This window comes from Emys orbicularis, chromosome 5 (genome assembly GCF_028017835.1).
Source record: "Emys orbicularis isolate rEmyOrb1 chromosome 5, rEmyOrb1.hap1, whole genome shotgun sequence".
In the NCBI taxonomy this organism is placed as follows: domain Eukaryota; kingdom Metazoa; phylum Chordata; order Testudines; family Emydidae; genus Emys; species Emys orbicularis.
In genome coordinates this window covers 125,450,789-125,474,065 of record NC_088687.1, presented here as the reverse complement: position 1 = coordinate 125,474,065, position 23,277 = coordinate 125,450,789, and the positions used below count along the sequence as shown (strand labels likewise).

Sequence of the window (23,277 nt, the reverse complement as noted above, 5' to 3'; positions counted from 1 at the left end):
TTGACGATGATGGCTAGCAGTCGTAGTACAGCATCTTTTGCCAAGCACCCAGAAGATGCCGATGGCTATCAGTCATGCTGCACCGTCTGCTGCCAGCTTAAGATGTAAAAAATAGATGGACCAGATTTGTTCTGTATTCATTTGCTTCCCCCTTCCGCCGTGAAATCAACGGCCTGCTAAACCCAGGGTTTTGAGTTCAATCTTTGGGGGGGCCATTCTGTGTGACAGTTGTTTGTGTTTCTCCCTGATGCACAGCCACCTTTGTTGATTTTAATTCCCTGTACCTGCAAGCCATGTCATCACTCGCCCCTCCCTCCGTCAGACAATAGTTTCGCGCCTTTTTTCAGCCCAGACGCCGTAGCACTGGGATCATGGAGCCCGCTCAGATCACCGTGGCAATTATGAGCACTATGAACACCACGCGCGTTGTCCTGGAGTATATGCAGAGCCAGAACATGCCAAAGCAAAACCAGGCAAGGAGGCGATTGCAGCGCGGCGACGAGAGTGATGAGGAAATTGACATGGACATAGACCTCTCACAAAGTACAGGCCCCAGCAATGTGCAAATCATGGTGTTACTGGGGCAGGTTCATGGCGTGGAACGCCGATTCTGGGCCCGGGAAACAAGCACAGACTGGTGGGACCGCATCGTGTTGCAGGTGTGGGACGATTCCCAGTGGCTGCGAAACTTTCGCATGCGTAAGGGCACTTTCATGGAACTTCGTGACTTGCTTTCCCCTGCCCTGAAGCGCCAGAATGCCAGGATGAGAGCAGCCCTCACAGTTGAGAAGCGAGTGGCGATAGCCCTGTGGAAGCTTGCAACGCCAGACAGCTACCGGTCAGTCGGGAATCAATTTGGAGTGGGCAAATCTACTGTGGGGGCTGCTGTGATCCAAGTAGCCAACGCAATCAAAGACCTGCTGATATCAAGGGTAGTGACTCTGGGAAACGTGCAGGTCATAGTGGATGGCTTTTCTGCAATGGGATTCCCAAACTGTGGTGGGGCGATAGACGGAACCCATATCCCTGTCTTGTCACCGGAGCACCAAGCCACCGAGTACATAAACCGCAAGGGGTACTTTTCAATGCTGCTGCAAGCCCTGGTGGATCACAAGGGACGTTTCACTAACATCAACGTGGGATGGCCGGGAAAGGTACATGATGCTCGCGTATTCAGGAACTCTGGTCTGTTTCAAAAGCTGGAGGAAGGGACTTTCTTCCCGGACCAGAAAATAACCGTTGGGGATGTTGAAATGCCTGTGGTTATCCTTGGGGACCCAGCCTACCCCTTAATGCCATGGCTCATGAAGCCGTACACAGGCAGCCTGGACAGTAGTCAGGACCTGTTCAACTATAGGCTGAGCAAGTGCAGAATGGTGGTGGAATGTGCATTTGGACGTTTAAAAGCGCGCTGGCACAGTTTACTGACTCGGATAGACCTCAGCGAAGCCAATATTCCAATTGTTATTGCTGCTTGCTGTGCGCTCCACAATATCTGTGAGAGTAAGGGGGAGACATTTATGGCGGGGTGGGAGGTTGAGGCAAATCGCCTGGCCGCTGATTACGTGCAGCCAGACACCAGGGCGGTTAGAAGAGAACAGCAGGGCACGGTGTGCATCAGAGAAGCTTTGAAAACGAGTTTTGTGACTGGCCAGGCTACGGTGTGAAACTTCTGTTTGTTTCTCCTTGATGAACCTTCCCCCCCCGGTTCACTCTACTTCCCTGTAAACTAACCACCCTCCCCTCCCCCCTTCGAGCATCGCTTGCAGAGGCAATAAAGTCATTGTTACTTCACATTCATGCATTCTTTATTAATTCATCACACAACTAGGGGGATAACTGCCAAGATAGCCCGGGAGGGGTGGGGGAGGAGGGAAGGAAAAGGACACACTGCAGTTTAAAACTTTAAAACTTTAACACTTATTGAAGGCCAGCCTTCTGATGCTCGGGCAATCATCGGGGATGGAGTGACTGGGTGGCCGGAGGCCCCCCCACCGCGTTCTTGGGCGTCTGGATGAGGAGGCTATGGAGCTTGGGGAGGAGGGCTGTTGGTTACACAGGGGCTGTAGCGGCGGTCTCTGCTCCTGCTGCCTTTCCTGCAGCTCAACCATATGCTGGAGCATATCAGTTTGATGCTCCAGCAGCCAGAGCATCGACTCTTGCCTTCTGCCAGCAAGCTGACGCTACCCATCCTCTTCAGCCCGCCACTTGCTCTCTTCAGCCCGCGATTCAGCCCGCCACCTCTTCTCTCGTTCCTATTGTGCTTTTTTTTGCACTCTGACATTGACTGCCTCCATGCATTCTGCTGTGCTCTGTCAGCATGGGAGGACATCTGGAGCTCCGAGAACATATCATCCCGAGTCCGCCGTTTTCTCCTTCTAATCTTCACTAGCCTCTGTGAAGGAGAAACATTTGCAGCTGGTGGAGGAGAAGGGAGAGGTGGTTAAAAAAGACACATTTTAGAGAACAATGGGTACACTCTTTCATGTTAAATTTTGCTGTTCACATTACACAGCACATGTGCTTTCGTTACAAGGTTGCATTTTTCCTCTTATATTGAGGGCCTGCCGGTTTGGTGTGAGAGATCACTCACGCAGTGCCAGGCAACAGATTTCGGTTTGCAGGCAGCCATGGAAAGTCACAGTCTTTTGGCTTTTTTAACCTTCTTAACATGTGGGAATGGTTTCAAACAGTAGCGCCCTCATTTCCCATACCAAGCACCCGTTGGGTTGGCCATTTAAAATGGGTTTGCAATGTAAAAGGAGGGGCTGCGGTTTCCGGGTTAACATGCAGCACAAACCCAACTACCCCCCCCCCACACACACACCCAATTCTCTGGGATGATCACTTCACCCCTCCCCCCACCGCGTGGCTAACAGGGGGGAACATTTCTGTTCCGCCGAGCAGGAACGGGCTTCTCTGAATGTCCCCTTAATAAAATCACCCCATTTCAACCAGGTGACCGTGAATGATATCACTCTCCTGAGGATAACAGAGAGATAAGGAATGGATGTTGTCTGCATGCCAGCAAACACTGGGACCATACGCTGCCGTGCTTTGTTATGCAATGATTCCAGACTACGTGCTACTGGCCTGGCGTGGTAAAGTGTCCTACCATGGCGGACGGGATAAGGCAGCCCTCCCCAGAAACCTTTTGCAAAGGCTTTGGGAGTACATGAAGGAGAGTTTTCTGGAGATGTCCCTGGAGGATTTCCGCTCCATCCCCATACACGTTAACAGACTTTTCCAGTAGCTGTACTGGCCGCGATTGCCAGGGCAAATTAATCATTAATCATTAAACGCACTTTTAAACCATGTGTAATATTTACAAAGGTACACTCACCAGAGGTGCCTTGGGTGAGTTCGGGGGTTACTGGTTCCAGGTCCAGGGTGATAAACATATCCTGGCTGTTGGGGAAACCGGTTTCTCCGCTTGCTTGCTCTGAGCTATCTTCATTGTCTTCATCATCATTTTCCTCGTACCCCAAACCCGCTTCCCTGTTGCGTGATTCTCCATTGATGGAGTCAAAGCACATGGTTGGGGTAGTGGTGGCTGCACCCCCTAGCATGGCATGCAGCTCTGCGTAGAAGCGGCATGTATGCGGCTCTGCCCCGGACCTTCCGTTTGCCTCTCTGGCTTTGTGGTAGGCTTGCCTTAGCTCCTTAATTTTCACGCGGCACTGCTGTGCGTCCCTGTTATGGCCTCAGTCCTTCATGGCCTTTGAGACCTTTTTCTAATATTTTGCCATTTCGTTTACTGCTACGGAGTTCAGCTAGCACTGATTCGTCTCCCCATATGGCGAGCAGATCCCGTACCTCCCGTTCTATCCATGCTGGAGCTCTTTTGCGATCCTGGGACTCCATCATGGTTACCTGTGCTGATGAGCTCTGCGTGGTCACCTGTGCTCTCCACACTGGGCAAACAGGAAATGAAATTCAAAAGTTTGCGGGGCTTTTCCTGTCTACCTGGTCAGTGCATCTGAGTTGAGAGTCCTGTCCAGAGTGGTCACAATGAAGCACCGTGGGATAGCTCCCAGACGCCAATAATGTCGAATTCCGTCCACACTACCCCAAATCCGACTCGCAAAGGCCGATTTTAGCGCTAATCCCCTCGTCGGAGGTGGAGTAAAGAAACAGGTTTAAAGGGCCCTTTAAGTCGAAAAAAAGGGCTTCGTCGTGTGGACGTGTCCAGGTTTAATTCGATTTAACTCTGCTAAATTCGACCTAAACTCGTAGTGTAGAACAGGCCTTTGTGGTCTGAAACAGTTAGATATGTTTAAGCAGAAACTAAGAGCCAATGCTAGAAGAGTGATAACTTACAAAGAGCTTAGTTAGGTATTGGAAAATCAGTCTGTTGCTATGCACTGGCAGTGCGATGAGATGAGCAATTAAAAAAATAAAAAACCTGCTTTAGTCGATCCAGCAGTAATACCATAAGAGCTTGCAGCTTAAAATGTAATTCTACAAAGATAAAGTTAATTGGGATTTAGAATGTGAGTACGATTGAGTTGCATTTCATTGTTACATCTTGTTTAATATCTGGTGGACATTTTGTGAAATTTATCTCCTCAACCATCATTCATGTTTAATTTTAACTATTTTTAACAAGATACTGTTTGACTTTTATATACTTGTGTTTTAATTAGTTAATTATGTTTGATTCAGAACATACAGGGGTTACAACATGGTGCAAAGTCCAACAGATGTCACTATGGAAAACAACCTTTCTAGGGTTATCTCAGCCGTTTCCCAGGCATTGACAACATCAACTACAAGAGCACTTACAGTGAGTATTTTTATAATCTATAAATAACATAAATAATTTTAATATTTTTTATTCTATCTATAAAAAAAAAAATTCAATACTTTCTTGCTGTATGCATGTGCCCCAAGTGTCATATAGCAGGTAATGAAGAAATGTTAATGATGGAAATACAATGTATTGTGCTCCTACTCCCTATACTGTTAACATTGTACCATCTTGCTTAATTTTTTCAGTTTGGCTGCTGTGAAGCTTTGTGTCTTCTCTCCACAACGTTTCCAGTCTGCACATGGACTGTAGGATGGCACTGTGGGTATGTTTCTTCATCCAGTATACAAGCTTCTAGAATTCATGTTTACAAAAACAGAGGACACTCATTCAGGTATCAGAAGCTCTGCTTTAATTATTTGCTGTTAAGCCTCACTTAGCAGTTTAAAGATTTCATACGGACAGGTTTTAACATATTAGGCTCATAACAGGCTGGCATTGAACCAAACAGCACTTTCCACAATCTTAAATAATACAGTCCAAATTCTGTGGTATTGGTTGTAACTGTTAGAAAAAAATCAGTGTTTGTTTGTCAAATGGAAATGGACAAAACATTGTGGTGGCAGAGAGGGAGCTTCTGAAGGAATGTTCTAAACTCTGGAGTGGTAAATAAAAACGTAGAGAGAAAAAAAATCAGCCTTTTTTTTTTTTTGAAAGTCTGAATTTTTCACGTGACCCATTCCTTATGTCTGTGTTGTAGGTGTTTGGCAATGGAAAGTAGTGTATAGCTGTTTGTATAAAGGGGACTGGCAGATGCTTTCCAGTTGCTTTTACTGGGAAGTCTGTGAGAAATGGAAAGCACTAGTTGAAGTGCATACTTCCACTTATGTGGTTAAAGTGATTTTGAAAGCCCTAGGATACTGTCTTTCTTCCAAAGAGATTTGTTACTTAAAGTAACTGTAGCCTTGTTAATATTAGGGTTTGATCCTGTGTGTATTGCTGCATGTCCACTAAAATCAGTTACTGCACAGGTGTAAATATTGTAGCTGATTTTACATGTTGTGTGGCTGTGCATCTGCTTGGTTTGTGCGATTTTTTTGTTTTGTTTTGGTCAAAACTTGTTGTTCCAAGTGTTCTTATTTATTTGTGTGTGTGTGTGTGTTTCTGCTGCATCTACTATTTTCAGTTAACCGAATATACAGTAATAAACTACTGCTATCATCTGTCTGCACTTCCCATGCCGACTGTGCTGCTTTTGCTAGTGTTGGTGCCCCTCCTCCCTTACATTAGGCTTCTGTTCAAGTCCTTTAAGTTCAGATGTTTGCTTGGGTGCTGGTTTCTCTCCCTATTTCCACATATACAGAATTAGTCTCTCACATGCTTTCTCATGTTTTCTACTTCAGTGGTTTTTCTCCCTTTCTGGTGACTGAATCGCAAGGGGAATCTGTGCCTTAATTTCATTACTTGTGGTAAAATTACAAAATCTTGCTGCTTCTCTGGTTGCCTGAAGTTGTGTTGTGAAGTATAATCTCTTTAAAGACAAGTGTATCTTTTTTGTTCATCGTCTTGCCCTATCTTTCTATACCAGGCTCAATTTTGCAATACTGTTGCAATTAGCAGTCCATCCATTCAGTATACTATGTGCGACATCTGTGTGCTGAAAGCCTGTCTTTTTGAGCTATAATCTTCTCATTTTACAGGTGAAATAGGTTCAGACCTGATCAATATTTGACCGGCAGGAAGGATGGATAAAAATCTATAGTTTTTTTTTAAAAATAAAAAAAGATTGTTTTTTTTTTATTGGATTTTTTAATTTTGTTTGTTATATTTTTTTCTTTTTAAAAATAAACCTGTTTAAATTGAAATCTGAATTTAATACAAAATATGTTAAGGCCTAAACTTGTTATAGTTTAGATATAAATGTGAAACACATTTATAAGAGAAGTTTATGTACCCAAAGCATTTAAAGTTGCTTTGTTTAATAAAAATAAATTTATATGCTGTTTTGTGTCTAATTAAATTAGTTACCATCCTAATGCAGCTTGACGCAAATGAGCCAAACGTTAATTATCTAGTAAATAAGCAATATATCATTCACCATTTTCTAGAATACTAAAAATATACAGCTAATAAGAATTTGAAAATATTAAACTATATAATTGCTTCAATAAATGTATATAGTTATACTATATCTTCCTATGTAGCAAAAAGATTTACCAAATCTAGGGCAAAGGCTTTATTTAGTTGGAAATCAACATGTTTGAATGGTTATATCAACCAACAAGAATGCACCTTTCTTTAGAAAATAACTGAAGTACAAATGGAAATGCTGATTAAAATTGATCATTTAAATTCAGGCTTTCCACTAGGTGAATAAAATCATGATTTAAATCAATCCCTGTGTTGGGAGATCACAAAGAAAAAGTAGAGTACTGCAGAAAGTGGGGTTGATGATTTAATAAATAACTCATGCCCTTCTCTGAGTCAACACAAAATCAGTGTCTCTTCATGGGGCTCAGTCTTGTTAAAAGTCCCATATGTAAGTCCAAAATGAAGCTGCTTATTCTCATTTTCCAGGCCCTCCGTTGTTTAGCCCCTCGTACTTCTCTCAGCTTTGTCTTCTTTTAGTCTCTCTCAATGTTTTCTTTACTCTGCCCATACTGTTTGTCTGATTGCTCCCTCCCATTCCTATCTCTGTTGTTTTTCATTCTGTCCATAAATTTGAAATTACCTGTCCACTATGCCTCCACTCTTTCCATTAAATTTCTGCTCCACTCCCTTCAGGGTGGCTTGCCAATTTGTGCATATAAAATGTACAAATAACAAGTTCAAATAAAAACCATCCTCAAAAGGCATGCAGTACTCCTACATGATTGCATGGTCATGTTATTGTTTTTTTGGCTTTCTCTTTTCCAAAGCCCTCCAATTGGTTGTTTCCTCTCATTCTTGTATTAATTTAGATTGTAAATTCTGTGGAGTAGAAACTCATTTTGGTAACGTGTTGTGTGCATTGATGGTGGGAGGGGGCTCCAGGCAGGGAGTTGAGGCGTGGGAGGGGTTGAGGGCTCCGGCTGGGGTCTGTGCTCCAGGTTGGGACCAGGGATGAGAGGATTGGGGTGCAGGAGGGGACTTCGGACTGGAGCTGAGGGGTTTTGGGTGCTTGAGGGGGCTCTGGATTGGGGCAGGGTATTGGGGTGTGGGAGGGGGCTTCGGCTGGGCAGGGGATTGGGGTGTATTAGGGGGTGAGGGGAGAGGGCTCTGGGTGGCACTTACATCAGTCGGCTCCTGAGAAGCGGTGGCATGTCCTCCCTCCCACTCTTAGGCGGAGGCGAGGCGAGGCAGCTCTGCGCGCTGCAGGAGCCTCCCCCGCAGCTCCCATTGGCCGCGGTTCCTGACCAATGGGAGCTGCTAAGCCGGCGCTCAGAGTGGGGGCAGCACATAGAGGCCCCCTAGCCGTCCCTCCGCCTAGGAGCTGGAGGGACATGTCGCCACTTCCTGGGAGCTGCGCGGAGTCTGGTAGGGAGCCTGCCAGCCCCATGCCAACCAGACTTTTAACGGCCTGGTCAAAAAACTTTTCTGGTCGAAAACTGGACACCTGGCTACCCCCTAATCTTAACTGGTGTTCCTCAGTAAGTCTAAAACTAAGACAAACAGTTTCTATGCTGTGTTTGAGCTTAACTTTTGAAACATTTAAATCCACATCCTTTTCCATTGCTATTCTTAGTATGTGCCTATTTCTAAACATCTTTAACAGAGCATCCAAACATACATTATGTATTTGCAAGCATTTTAATTTGATAGTTCATTATAACAAACCATTGTTTTGTGTTACATCATGCCTTAATATTGAAATATGCAAATTAGCAGTAGGTTTCCTAAGTAGCTGTGATGATCACTGCAGTAGCAAAGCACTCTAGTTCTTCATTGGATGCACAACAGCTTCCATGTGAATCTTTGCTGAAACTTTTTGTGTGTACTTAATTCAAGATACTAAAGATAGTTCAGCCATACAGATAGATTAATAGTTTCAAATTAATAAGAAATATAATGTTAAAACCATGTACCACACTGTTCTTAGTTTCCATAAGACTGAAAATTTGCCTACGAAGACATGTATGACAATTTCATTATGAAACTTTCAGTGCTTCCCAGCTGAGTCCTTCGGAGGAATCTCAGAAGAGCTGTACCATTGGAATGGCTGGAATGGTTTTGTCCCTTCTTTCAACGGCCTGGTTCCCACTGGATCTTTCTGCACATCAAGATGCTTTGATTTTGGCTGGAAACTTGCTTGCAGGTAGACAAAAATTGTTGGGCTGTGTCAGTGTGTGCTCAGTGTCATAATCTCCATTATGTAGTCAGAATGCCCCATCTCCATTTCACTCTAAACAATAAAATACTTGCAAGCTTCAGAGCTGAAGAAATGCAGGGCAAAAAAAAAAAAAGTTGTTATAGCCCCTTTTGGATTATCTTTCAAGTCTAATGGTTTCTCCTTGTTGGGCTGGGCATCTGATGCTCGTGCATGGCAGTTATCTGATCTGTGGGCCTTCTCAAATTTTAATAATATTTGTACAATTGGCTTTCCCTATGTATGACCTGATAATATCCTAACCATAATAAGTATCAGAGGGGTAGCCGTGTGAGTCTGTATCCACAAAAATAACAAGGAGTCCAGTGGCACCTTAAAGACTAACAGATTTATTTGGGCATAAGGTTTCGTGGGTAAAAAACCCACTTCTTCAGATGCATGGAGTGAAAATTACAGACACAGGCATAAATATACTGGCACATGAAGAGAAGGGAGTTACCTTACAAGTGGAGAACCAGTGCTGACAAGGCCAATTCAGTCAGAGTGGATGTGGTCCACTCCCAATAATTGATGGAGGTGTCAATACCAAGAGAGGGAAGATTGCTTTTGTAGTGAGCCAGCCTCTCGCAGTCCCTATTCAAGCCCAAATTAATGATGTTAAGCTTGCAAATGAATTGTAACTCTGCAGTTTCTCTTTGAAGTCTGTTTCTGAAGTTTTTTTGTTGAAGGATGGCTACTTTTAAATCTGTTATTCACGTCTATCTCCCTGGATATTGTTCTCCTACTGGCTTTTGTATGTTACCATTCCTGATGTCTGATTTGTGTCCATTTATTCTTTTACGTAGAGACTGTCCGGTTTGGCCAATGTACATGGCAGAGGGGCATTGCTAGCACATGATGGCATATATCCCATTAGTAGATGTGCAGGTGAATGAGCCCCTGATGGTGTGGCTGATGTGGTTGGGTCCTGTGATGTTGTTGCTAGAGTAGACATAGGGACAGAGTAGGCAACAGGGTTTGTTACAGGGATTGGTTCTTGGGTTAGTGTTTCTGTGGTGTGGTGTGTAGTTGCTGGTGAGTATTTGCTTCAGGTTGGGGGGCTGTCTGTAAGCGAGGACTGGCCTGCCTCCCAAGGTCTGTGAGAGTGAGGGATCATTTTCCAGGATAGGTTGTAGATCATTGATGAGGTGCTGGAGAGGTTTTAGCTGGGTGATGTACATGATGGCCAGTGGTGTTCTGTTAAGTATCAGAGGGGTAGCCGTGTTAGTCTGAATCTGTAAAAAGCAACAGAGGGTCCTGTGGCACCTTTAAGACTAACAGAAGTATTGGGAGCATAAGCTTTCGTGGGTAAGAACCTCACTTCTTCAGATGCAAGTAATGGAAATCTCCAGAGGCAGGTATAAATCAGTGTGGAGATAACGAGGTTAGTTCAATCAGGGAGGGTGAGGTGCTCTGCTAGCAGTAGAGGTGTGAACACCAAGGGTATGTCTACACTACGAGAGTAGTTCGATTTTAGTTAAATCGAATATGTGGAATCGATATTACAAAGTCGAACGTGTGTGTCCACACTAAGGACAGTAATTCGACTTTGTCAGTCCACACTAACGGGGCAAGCGTCGACATTGGAAGCGGTGCACTGTGGGCAGCTATCCCACAGTTCCCGCAGTCCCCGCTGCCCATTGGAATTCTGGGTCGAGCCGCCATTGCCTTCTGGGTAAAAAAATGTGTCGAGGGTGCTTTTGGGTAACTGTCGTCATCCAACCGTCACTCCCGCCCTCCCTCCCTGAAAGCGCCGGCGGGAAATCAGTTCGCGCACTTTTCTGGTCAGTGACAGCGCGGACGCCACAGCACTGCGAGCATGGATCCCGCTGTGACCATCGCTGCAGTTGTGGCCGTTGTCAACGCATCGCAGCTCATCATCGACCTTTCACTGAGGCAGATAGAGAGAAATCAGGCGAGGAGGCTACGGCACCGGGGTCAGGACCTGAACTCCGAGAGTAGCACACGCCTGTCTGAAACCACGACACCCAGTGCCGAGGACATCACGGTGGCAATGGGTCTTGTGGATACTGTGGAACGGCGATTCTGGGCCCGTGAAACAAGCACGGACTGGTGGGACCGCATAGTGCTTCAGGTCTGGGATGAATCCCAGTGGCTGCGAAACTTTCGCATGCGGAAGGGGACTTTCCTCGAACTTTGTGAGTTGCTGTCCCCTGCCCTGAAGCGCAAGGACACCCGGATGCGAGCAGCCCTGACTGTCCAGAAGCGAGTGGCCATAGCCCTCTGGAAGCTTGCAACGCCGGACAGCTACCGGTCAGTCGCGAACCAGTTTGGCGTGGGCAAGTCTACCGTGGGGGTTGTTGTCATGCAAGTAGCCAAGGCAATCGTGAAGGTACTGCTGTCAAAGGTAGTGACCCTGGGAAACGCGCAGGCCATCATAGATGGCTTCGCCGCGATGGGATTCCCAAACTGCGGTGGGGCTATAGATGGGACTCACATCCCTATCCTGGGACCGGACCACCAGGCCAGCCAGTACATCAACCGAAAGGGCTACTTTTCAATGGTGCTGCAAGCACTGGTGGACCATAAGGGACGTTTTACTAACATCAACGTTGGATGGCCGGGCAAGGTTCATGACGCTCGCGTGTTCAGGAACTCTGGTCTGTTTAGAAGGCTGCAGGAAGGTATTTACTTCCCGGACCACAAAATAACTCTTGGGGATGTGGAGATGCCTACAGTGATCCTCGGGGACCCAGCATACCCGCTAATGCCCTGGCTCATGAAGCCCTATACTGGCGCCCTGGACACAGAAAAAGAACTGTTCAACTACCGGCTCAGCAAGTGCAGAATGGTGGTGGAGTGTGCTTTTGGCCGTCTCAAGGGGAGATGGAGAAGCTTACTGACTCGCTGTGATCTCAGCGAAACCAATATCCCCATTGTTATTGCAGCTTGCTGTGTGCTCCACAATCTCTGTGAGAGCAAGGGGGAGACCTTTATGGTGGGGTGGGAGGTTGAGGCAAATCGCCTGGCTGCTGATTACTCCCAGCCAGACAGCCGGGAGATTAGAAGAGCCCAGCGGGACGCACTGTGCATCCGGGAGGCTTTGAAAGACAGTTTCCAGACTGAGCAGGGTCACCAGTGAATTTTAAGTTTGTGGACTCAGAACCTGAACTTGCCACCGTTTCTTTACCCAGTTACCGTTGACTATCCTCTCCAGTTACATACCCCCTTCACCCCCTTCCCAAAAAATAAAATCTGTTCTGTTTTGTTAATGAACACCGTTGTCTTTATTACTGTTTTTGCGGGAATGTTTTAAACCTGGGACGCAGACTGTGGCGGGGTGCGGGTTTACTGTTGTGATGCAAATGATGCTTCTAAACTCCAGGAATGACGGGTTCCGCAGCGGTGGACTGGTTGTTTCAACAGAGCCTGCCAGCCCTCCTGGGCGGGACAGCGTGTATGTGTCGGCTATGTGACTGTCTGGCAGGGGGAGGAGGGTTACAGCTCCCCTGCTGCGGGGCTCTGTGATGCATTAGATCTGTAACTGCCCTCCCCCGCCACAAAGTCACAGAGCAACCCCCCCCCCCCCCCCCCAGAACACGAAAACCACCTCCCAGATTGAACAGGGTCACTAGTCACTGCACTGGGTATGTGTCCTGATCCTGGACCTGACCCCGCCTCTGTACCCTGGTAAAGGTGACTGTCCTGTCCAATTACCATGCCCCTTCCCCTCGTTCAGACATACTCTCCTCCAAAATAAAATCATGGAAACAGTAATTAACAGCAACGAATATTTTATTATGAACCAGACATGAAACGTGGGGGTTGAAACTTGCACGGGGGCTTCTGTGAGGTGTGTAGGAAAGGACTTTTAAAATTTTGGGGAATGAGAGCCTTCTAGTGCTAGAGCAGTCTGCAGGGGTTGACTGAAAGTTTTAACGGCCCTTGCCGCCCCTCCTTCTTTGTACTTTGGGTGAGGGGGGTGTGGGACTTGGTGGCGGGGGAGGGCGGTTAGAGATAGACTGCAGCGGGGCTCTGTCCTCCTGCCTCCGGTCTTGCAGAACATCCACAAGGCGCCGGAGCGTGTCCGTTTGCTCCCTCAGAAGTCCAAGCAGCTTTTCAGTAGCCTGCTGGTCCTCCTGACGCCACCTCTCCTCCCGTTCCATGACTGCTCGGTGCATTTGGGACAAGTTCTCCCTCCACTGTGTCTGCTGGGCTGCCTGGGCTCGGGAACAGCTCATTAGTTCTGAGAACATGTCCTCCCGCGTCTTCTTCTTCCTCCTCCTAATCTGCGCTAGCCTCTGGGAGTGTGCTGACAGGCTGGGTTGGGAGACAGTCGCAGATGTGTCTGTGTGAATGGGAAAAATGGAGTGAATTCCTGAGACAGATAAATGAAGTTGTGTACAAAGAACCTAGTCTTTCTCTGTGAACAAGACCATGCACTGCACCTCTCACATGCGCACTCAGGACAAGGTCGAATTTTCGGCCATCGCCTTCAGTACCTGGGGTCCTGCAGTGGTCTTGCAGTTATCTGAGAAGCGTGGCAGGACACCTGAACTTCTGTAGCGTGCAATCATGGTAAGCCGTAGACTTCTGGCTGCTTAAAACTGTACTAGTAGCACTGGCCTCCTTTCACATTGAAAGCAATGCCAGTCTCTGCTGCCAGCAATCAGGACAGCATGAACTATGCCCCTGTCCCACCCCCTCGCGGCTGTTCCAGGGAAAGATCCCTGTATGCTGCCCCTCTCCCTCCACCGCGTGGCTGTAAAGCAGTCCCAATACTAACATTCCCCTCCCTAATTCAAAGCAGGGCGTAATGAGCGACATCACCCTGCTGAGGATCTCGGAGTCCCAGAGGGAAAGGATGTTTCGAGAAAGCCTTCAGAAACCAGGGCCGTTTGCCGCTATGCTCTGCAGGGCGATGATACCAGACTATCTGATGGTGTCGTGGCGCGGTAACGTGTCCTACCACGGAGGGCCCACTAAGATCGCCCTACCCAGGAACCTGATGAACAGGCTGGAAATGTACCTTCTTGAGACCTACGAGGAGTTCTCCTATGAGGATTTCGCCTCCATCCCCGGCCATATTGACCGGATTTTCGCGTAGGTGCACTGGGACTAAAGAGTGGAGCGTCTTGGGCAGCATAATCATGACTTACCGGACATTGTAAAAAAAATTTTAAATACTTGGGACTAAATTGTGAAGAGCCTAAGGCAGACAAATCATGAAAAACCCTTTGTTACGATTGTAAATATTCCAGTTTTTTTGCAGATAATTGTTTACATGTTTAAGCACTTGAATAAACAGCCATTGTTAATATTATAAATATTCCAGTTCTTGTAAAAATAAATGTTTAGATATTTAAAGCACTCACTGCTTGATCCTTCCCCTGATTCTGTCTCCGGGGTAAGGGATGGGGACGGTTGGTAGGGGATCTCGGTAAGGGTGATGAAGAGCTCCTGGCTGTCGGGGAAATCAGCGGTGCCAGCGCTGTCGACTGCCTCGTCCTCCTCATCTCCTTCTTCATCTTCCCCGTCCGCTAACATGTCCGACGAGGAACCTGCCGCGGACAATATCCCATCCTCAGAGTCCACGGTCAGTGGTGGGGTAGTGGTGGCGGCCGCACCTAGGATGGAATGCAGTGCCTCGTAGAAACGGGATGTGTGGGGATGGGATCCGGAGCGTCCGTTTGCCTCTTTGGTTTTTTGGTAGCCTTGTCTCAGCTCCTTGATTTTCACGCGGCACTGCGTTGCATCCCGGCTGTATCCTCTCTCTGCCATGGCTTTAGAGATCTTCTCGTAGATCTTTGCATTCCGTCTTTTGGAGCGCAGCTCTGAAAGCACGGACTCATCGCCCCACACAGCGATGAGATCCAAGACTTCCCGATCAGTCCATGCTGGGGCCCTCCTTCTATTAGATTGCATGGCCATCTCTGCTGGAGAGCTCTGCATCGTTGCCAGTGCTGCTGAGCTCGCCACGCTGTCCAAACAGGGAATGAGATTCAAAGTGCTCAGACAGGAAAAGGAATTCAAATTTTCCCGGGGCTTTTCCTGTGTGGCTGATCAGAGCATCCAAGCTCGGACTGCTGTCCAGAGCGTCAACAGAGTGGTGCACTGTGGGATAGCTCCCGGAGCTATTACCGTCGATTTCCATCCACACCTAGCCTAATTCGATATGGCCATTTCGAATTTAGCGCTACTCCTCTCGTTTTGGAGGAGTACAGAAGTCGAATTTAAGAGAGCTCTATGTCGAACTAAATAGCTTCGTGGTGTGGACGGGTGCAGGGTTAATTCGATGTAACGGCGCTAAATTCGACATAAAAGCCTAGTGTAGACCAGGCCCAAGGGAGGAGAAACTGCTTCTGTAGTGGGATAGCCATTCACAGTCTTTGTTTAATCCTGATCTGATGGTGTCAAATTTGCAAATGAACTGGAGCTCAGCAGTTTCTCTTTGGAGTCTGGTCCTGAAGTTTTTTGCTGTAAGATGGCTACCTTAACATCTGCTATTGTGTGGCCAGGGAGGTTAAAGTGTTCTCCTACAGGTTTTTGTATATTGCCATTCCTGATATCTGACTTGTGTCCATTTATCCTCTTGCGTAGTGACTGTCCAGTTTGGCCAATGTACATAGCAGAGGGGCATTGCTGGCACATGATGGCATATATAACATTGGTGGACGTGCAGGTGAATGAGCCGGTGATGTTGTAGCTGATCTGGTTAGGTCCTGTGATAGTGCTGCTGGTGTAGATATGTGGGCAGAGTTGGCATCGAGGTTTGTTGCATGGGTTGGTTCCTGAGTTAGAGTTGTTATGGTGCGGTGCGTGGTTGCTGGTGAGAATATGCTTAAGGTTGGCAGGTTGTCTGTGGGCGAGGACAGGCCTGCCTCCCAAGGTCTGTGAAAGTGAGGGGTCATTGTCCAGGATGGGTTGTAGATCACTGATGATGCGTTGGAGAGGTTTAAGCTGAGGGCTGTAGGTGATGGCCAGTGGAGTTCTGTTGGTTTCTTTTTTGGGCCTGTCTTGTAGCAGGAGGCTTCTGGGTACACGTCTGGCTCTGTTGATTTGTTCCTTTATTTCCTTGTGTGGGTATCGTAGTTTTGAGAATGCTTGGTGAAGATCTTGTAGGTGTTGGTCTCTGTCTGAGGGGTTGGAGCAGATGCGGTTGTACCTCAGTGCTTGGCTGTAAACGATGGATCGTGTGGTGTGTCCGGGGTGGAAGCTGGAGGCATGAAGGTAGGCATAGCGGTCGGTGGGTTTTCGGTATAGGGTGGTGTTAACGTGGCCATTGCTTATTTGTACTGTGGTGTCCAGGAAGTGGACCTCCCGTGTAGACTGGTCCAGGCTGAGGTTGATGGTGGGGTGGAAGCTGTTGAAATCATGGTGGAATTCTTCCAGGGTCTCCTTCCCATGGGTCCAGATGATGAAGATGTCATCAATGTAGCGTAGGTAGAGAAGGGGCGTGAGTGGACGAGAGCTGAGGAAGCGTTGTTCCAGGTCAGCCATAAAGATGTTGGCATATTGTGGGGCCATGCGGGTGCCCATAGCGGTGCCACTGGTCTGGAGGTATATATTGTCACCAAATTTGAAATAATTGTGCGTGAGGATAAAGTCGCAGAGCTCGGCAATAAGTTGTGCTGTGTCATCATCAGGGATACTGTTCCTGACAGCTTGTATTCCATCTGTGTGTGGGATGTTTGTGTAGAGAGCCTCTACATCCATGGTGGCTAGGATGGTGTTTTCTGGGAGGTCACCAATGCATTGTAGTTTTCTCAGGAAATCTGTGGTGTCACGGAGATAGCTGGGAGTGCTGGTGGCGTAGGGTCTGAGTAGGTCTGGTGTTCTGTTATTTTCCTTGTCGGGCCTGTCCTGTAGTAGGTGACTTCTGGGTATCCGTCTCGCTTTGTCAATCTGTTTCCTAACTTCTCCAGGTGGGTATTGTAGTTTTAAGAATGCTTGATAAAGATCTTGTAGGTGTTTGTCTCTGTCTGAGGGATTGGAGCAAATTCAGTTGTATTTTAGGGCTTGGATGTAGACAATGGATCGTGTGATATGTTCTGGATGGAAGCTGGAGGCATGTAGGTAAGTATAGCAGTCAGTAGGTTTCTGGTATAGGGTGGTGTTTATGTGACCATCACTTATTTGCACTGTAGTGTCCAGGAAGTGGATCTCTTGTGTGGACTGGTCCAGGCTGAGGTTGATGGTGGGGTGGAAATTGTTGAAATCCAGATGGAATTCTTCAAGGGCCTCCTTCCCGTGGGTCCATATGATGGTGTCATCAACGTAGCGCAAGTAGAGGAGGGGCGCTAGGGGACGAGAGCTGAGGAAGGGTTGTTCTAAGTCAGCCATAAAAATGTTGGCATACTGTGGGGCCATGCAGGTAACCATAGCAGTGCCGCTGACTTGAAGGTATAAGTTGTCCCCAAATCTGAAATGGTTGCAGGTGAGGACAAAGTCACAAAGCTCAGCCGCCAGGTGTGCCGTGGCCTCATCAGGGATACTGTTCCTGACAGTTTGTAGTCCATCCTCGTGTGGCATATTGGTGTAAAGAGCTTCTACATCCATGGTGGCCTGGATGGTGTTTTCAGGAAGATCACCAATGCATTGTAGTTTCTTCAGGAAGTCGGTGGTGTCTCGAAGATAGGTAGGAGTGCTGGTAGTGTAGGGTCTGAGGAGAGAGTCCAAATAGCCAGATAATCCTGCTGTAAGAGTGCCAATGCCTGAGATGATGGAGCGTCTAGGATTTCCAGGTTTATGGATCTTGGGTAGCAGATAGAATACCCCTAGCTGGGGCTCTAGGGGGTGTGTGTGTCTGTGTAGATTTGTTCCCATGCTATAGTGGGGAGTTTCTTGAGCAGATGGTGTCGTTTCTTTTGGTACTCCTCAGTGGGATCGGAGGATAGTGGCCTGTAGAATGTGGTGTTGGAGAGTTGCCTGGCAGCCTCCTGTTCATATTGGCCAAACCGGACAGTCTCTACATAAAAGAATAAATGGACACAAATCAGACATCAGGAATGATAACATACAAAAGCCAGTAAGAGAACACTTCAATCTCCCTGGACATTCAATAACAGATTTAAAAATAGCCATCCGTCAACAAAAAAACTTCAAAAACAGACTTCAAAGAGAAACTGCAGACCTACAATTCATTGCAAACTTAACACCATTAATTTGGGCTTGAATAGGGACTGCGAGTGGCTGGCTCACTACAAAATCAATTTTCCCTCTCTTGGTATTGACACCTCCGCATCAATTATTGGGAGTGGACCACATCCACTCTGACTGAATTGGCCCTTGTCAACACTGGTTCTCCACTTGGAAGGTAACTCCCTTCTCTTCATGTGCCAGTAAATTTATGCCTGTATTTGTAATTTTCACTCCATGCAGAATTGGGGTTTTTTACCCGCGAAAAACCTCATGTCCAAATAAATCTGGTAAGGATATTGTCCTTCTTCCCAATACCACTTTACAACATTTTACAGGATGGCTACCAGATCCCTTTTGGAGTTGGTCCTGCTGGATTTTAATTGGCTAAAGGAGTCACTGTTAACACAAAGCATAATCATGTCTCTTGACAATAGACCAATAAGTCACTAGCCAACACATGACTTTAGCCAAAACCTAAACCAAGGCCTTTCATGTTTTAATAATAACTGTAATTTTAAGGCTGGAATAGACTCATAAAGCCCAGGTTTCCACCTGGTCTGTGCTTTCTGGACCTTTGAGATCTCTCCATTTTTAAACAACAGCGAGGAGAAGGGATCTGTATGTGGAATGGCCCATTATAGGATCTGTAGGTAGCAGAACATATTTCTCAAGTTATAACTTTGTTTACATTTCTTTAGCCTCAGACTTCATGCCTGAAACAACTTGGTTTTGATACTTGACTTACTAATGCATACTGTGTGCACGTAGCTATATACTATTGTCTGTATAGACATAAGACATAATGTGTGGGTATATATATTTACAATTCAAATAAAATGAAATTTTACTTAAAAGTAGTGTGGAGAAAGTGTGTGCAAGCATCTTATCTCTAAACTGTTTAAGATTTTATTTTTCCTTGTCTTGTAATCTCTGCTCATATGGAGAATATAATTGACTTAAAGATGCAACTTTTAAAATAGTTTCTGCTAACATTTCTGAAATACCAGTTCTCTTAAGCAATGGGCTTGTTATTTCAGCAAGTGCCCCCAAATCTTTGAAAACCCCCTGGACTACTGAAGAAGATATGAATCCAGGGGCTGCTAAACAAGAGGAGCCATGGCCAGCTTTGGCTGACCGAACGCTTGTTACTTTGGTAGAACAACTCTTTTCTCATTTGCTGAAAACCATTAATATTTGTGCTCATGTGGTGGATGATGTGGCTCCTGGCCCAGCAATAAAGGTATGATTCTTATTACGTTTTATGACTCCAAAATGCTTGTGATATAAAGAGCTGTTGAGTTATGCACCTTGTTGGAGACCATTTAGACAGCCACATTTTATTTTGGTGGGGTGTTCGGGGTGTGTGTGTGTGTGTGTGTGTGTGTGTGTATATATATATGAGGAAAACTAGTCATGTTAAAGAGGCACGAACAGTTGTCTTCTGATTTACAGTTTTTTGTTGAACTCCATTGTGCTCAATAGTTCCAACCTTTTAAGAAGATATCTTTCTGTCTCTCAGATTTTTTCCTTATAGCAAATATCCCGTCAGCTCTAGCCTTTGTTTCATAGGGTTAGGAATGTGTTGGTCTACTTCAGTCACTGAGAGTTTGTTTGCACTGTGATCAGATGTGCAATTGCAGCATGGGCTAGCATACCTACACTAGCATTAATCTAGCTAGCACAGCTAAAAATAGCAGTGAAGACGTGGCAGCGTGGGCCTCAGCGAGGGTTAGCAATACAAATAAATGCCCAGTGTCTCGTGCTGCCATGTCTTCACTCCTATTTTTAGCCATGGTAGCTAGCATGGATATGCCATCCCATGCTGCCACCAGACCTCCTGTGCAGGATGGATGTATCCTGAGTGGCAACATCATTGTTGCTGTTTTGCAGCTCTCGGGAGGGTTTATTAATATTTATCCCTTCTGTCTTATTTATCAATGACCATAACATTTTAATGCCTCCCAAGAATATAGAAATAACAATCTTCTTTCTTCCTGCGTAAGAAATAATTTGATTAGTTCACAAGGTTTTAAAATTATTTTTATTTGCTTATTGGAAGAACTGACTGAGAATGTGAAGGCAAAGAAACAAGTTTTGCATTTAGTTTTGAAAATATTGAAGTACCTGGTCATTCCTGCCTCTGGGGGAGCAAGCTTATTTTCTGTCTACTGCATTCGTGAGCCTCCCCCTTACTGGCGGACAGTTTCATTTTTCTGGTAGAATTTAGCTCTCATGGAGCTAGGTCATGGTCATGGAAGGAGAGGTGATCTCTCAAGTCACCAAGGTTAATCCCATGAAAGACTTTGAACATCGGAGCAGAGACCTTGACCTATAATCTGTATTATTGAGGAGCCAGTACAGAGGTCAAAGCACTGGGGTGATGCACTCATGTTAAACTGTTGCCAAGTGCTTCTTTCAGTCTGGTTGGCTGGCTTGTTATGCAGCCCCAAATGCACTTTAAATTGAAAGAGGCTGTTTTTGTGTTCGGTTATACAATGAAAGGTTTGTTTTATAGAATGTAGCTTGAAAGGTATTGCTCACCACATTTTTTTAATGTAGGCTAAATTTTGAGACTTAACTACATCATGTCCATTAAGGGTGTTAGGCTGCTAAGGATATAGTAAAATGCTTTTGATATTCTTTTACCTGTCTGGAACCCAGAGAAACTTAGTAATAAAACTTAATTTGTTTCCTTGGTCTTTGTAGTTCTTATGCCTAAATTGAGACTTAAAATATTCTTGTATTCTCCTCTCCTCTCCTCTCCAACACAATTGCATCCTGTCACCGTGCCTCAGTGGGTCACAGCTGAGAATACCAGATTCAGGACAAACTGCTGAGAAATGAGGCAGACCCACCCCAAACTCGTGATTATTCTTCCATAAGATATACCAAGCCAGTAACAAAAGCAAACTTCTGTCTCACCACATCAGTTCATAAGAAGTCAGAAATGCAGTGTCCTTAGGCATTCCAGCACTTATTTCACCACCCAGACACTAGACTATATGAAGAGTGGTTATTTAAAGCCAATTTAATCAAACAAAGGGTTCTTCTAATCCCAAGAGATCAGCCACATAGCGAGGTTAAATGTATAACTCAGGTCTTACCCAATAATCACACTGTTGCAATCCTTTAGTATCTAATATCTAAAGGTTTATTTATAAGCGAAAAGGATGAGAGAGTTAAAATGGTCAAAGGAATCAAATACATACAACCATTGCAAAGTTTTTGTATCAGGTTTGAAGCAGTGATGGAATAAACTGCTGGTTTGTAAAGTCCTGGTAGCTTCCAAAGGATTGGAAGGTCTCCAGTCCATTGGTTGTAATGCTTCTGTTAGTGTAAGTTCATAGTCCAGAGATCAGAGCAGGAAAGAGGCAAAATGGAGATGCTTCCAGGGTTTTTAATACATCCTCCCATGTGGAGCGGATGCTCTGTCTTAATTTGTGGAAAAGTACAGGCACAAGATAGAGTCCAGGGTCACATGAGCTAATCACATGCCCTTGCATGCTTTGATGAGTCATAGAAGTAGCCATTATGCATATTCTGGCTAAAAGGTCCTCAGACAAGCCAATCGGGGATAAACTTTTATGACCCATTGTGTTCGTTGATGGGCCATCAACTTGAATGGTCCATTCAGTGTGCTGGCTAGATCGGATGTAAACTACCTGATGGGTGTTAATCCAGAAGCAAACACATTTGAAATACAGGTGTATAGTTAATATTCATAACTTTAAATATGAAGATGATACATGCATACAAACAGGATAATTCTATTTGGTAGACTGTAACATATATATATGGTCATTCATTAGCCTGTTCGTTTATAAGCCGATGGTATGTAATATATGGTATGTCATGTAAGGCATCAATGGAAAAGTTACAGTCTACCAAATACAATTATCCTGTTTGTATGCATGTATCATCTTCGTATATATATATATATGGTCATTCATTAGCCTGTTCGTTTATAAGCCGATCCCCCCCAAAATGGATAGGTAAAAATAGCAAAAACTGTATGACCCTTTCATAAGCCAACCCTATATTTCAGGGGTTGGAAAACTTTGGCGCCTGGCCTGCCAGGGTAAGCCGGTGGCAGGTTGGGACATTTTGTTTACTTGGAGCGTCTGCAGGCATGGAGCCCCTCAGCTCCCTGTGGCCACGGTTCGCCGTTCCCAGCCAATGGCAACCTTTCAGAAGTGGTGTGCCAAGTCTTCATTTATTTGCGGTAATTTTAAGATTTCGTGTGCCAGTAATACATTTTACATTTATAGGGGCCGGTAGCCGGAACCCCAGACCGGCAGCAGGCTGAGCGGCTCAGCCCGCTGTTGGTCTGGGGTTCCGGCCGCGGGCCCCTGTCAGCCCAGGTCTCGACCGCCAGCCCCACTCAGCCCGCTGCCAGCCCGGGGTTCCGTCCATCCAGGCCGGCAGCGGGCTGAGCGGGGCCGGCAGCAGGGACCCCAGGCTGGCAGCAGCGTGCCACAGTAAATCAGCTCGCGTTCCGCAGGTTGCTGACCCCTGCCATAGAGTTTAAAATCATCAAATTTTGGTGTAGACCCATTTATAAGCCAACCCCTGCTCTTTGATGCATCACTTTTTTACCAAAAATATTCGGCTTATGAACGAGTATATATGGTACTTTGTATAAGATTTGTTGCAATTATATAACAGTCGTAGTAACAATAATCTACATGGTCATATTTTAATCATACAGCGTCACACCCCCAAACTAATAAGATTAGGTGCAACCATTGTTGAAAAAGGCAGGTGTAATTAAACGTATGTAACCCTATAAATGTATTCTATGTTTAGATGAAGGAAAAAGTGCTGATATTTAAGTTGTCACACTGTTTCAAATGTTGTTATTTTAGGCAACATTACCTTCTCTCTCAAACCCACCTTCTCTAAGTCCAATTCGTCGGAAAGGGAAAGAGAAAGAACCTGTGGAACAAACATCTGTACCAATGAGCCCTAAAAAGGGTAGTGAAACTAATCCAGGTAAGAGATTGTGTGTGTGTGTGTGTGTGTGTGTACACGTGGTATATTGGGAAGAAACACTGATTTGCATAATTCACTTTACTGTGAA

The 23,277-nt window shown here is 45.8% G+C and overlaps 1 protein-coding gene across 1 annotated transcript in view; it reads left to right on the top strand.

Moving 5' to 3' along the window:
• HTT (huntingtin) overlaps positions 1–23,277 on the top strand; it is a 211,476-nt gene that overhangs the window by 85,088 nt on the left and 103,111 nt on the right. The window contains exons 23-27 of the mRNA XM_065405845.1: positions 4,666–4,786; positions 4,999–5,075; positions 8,893–9,044; positions 19,235–19,437; positions 23,063–23,189. Of these exons, the coding sequence (XP_065261917.1) occupies positions 4,666–4,786; positions 4,999–5,075; positions 8,893–9,044; positions 19,235–19,437; positions 23,063–23,189 (680 nt within the window). The remainder of the gene's footprint in view (positions 1–4,665; positions 4,787–4,998; positions 5,076–8,892; positions 9,045–19,234; positions 19,438–23,062; positions 23,190–23,277) is intronic.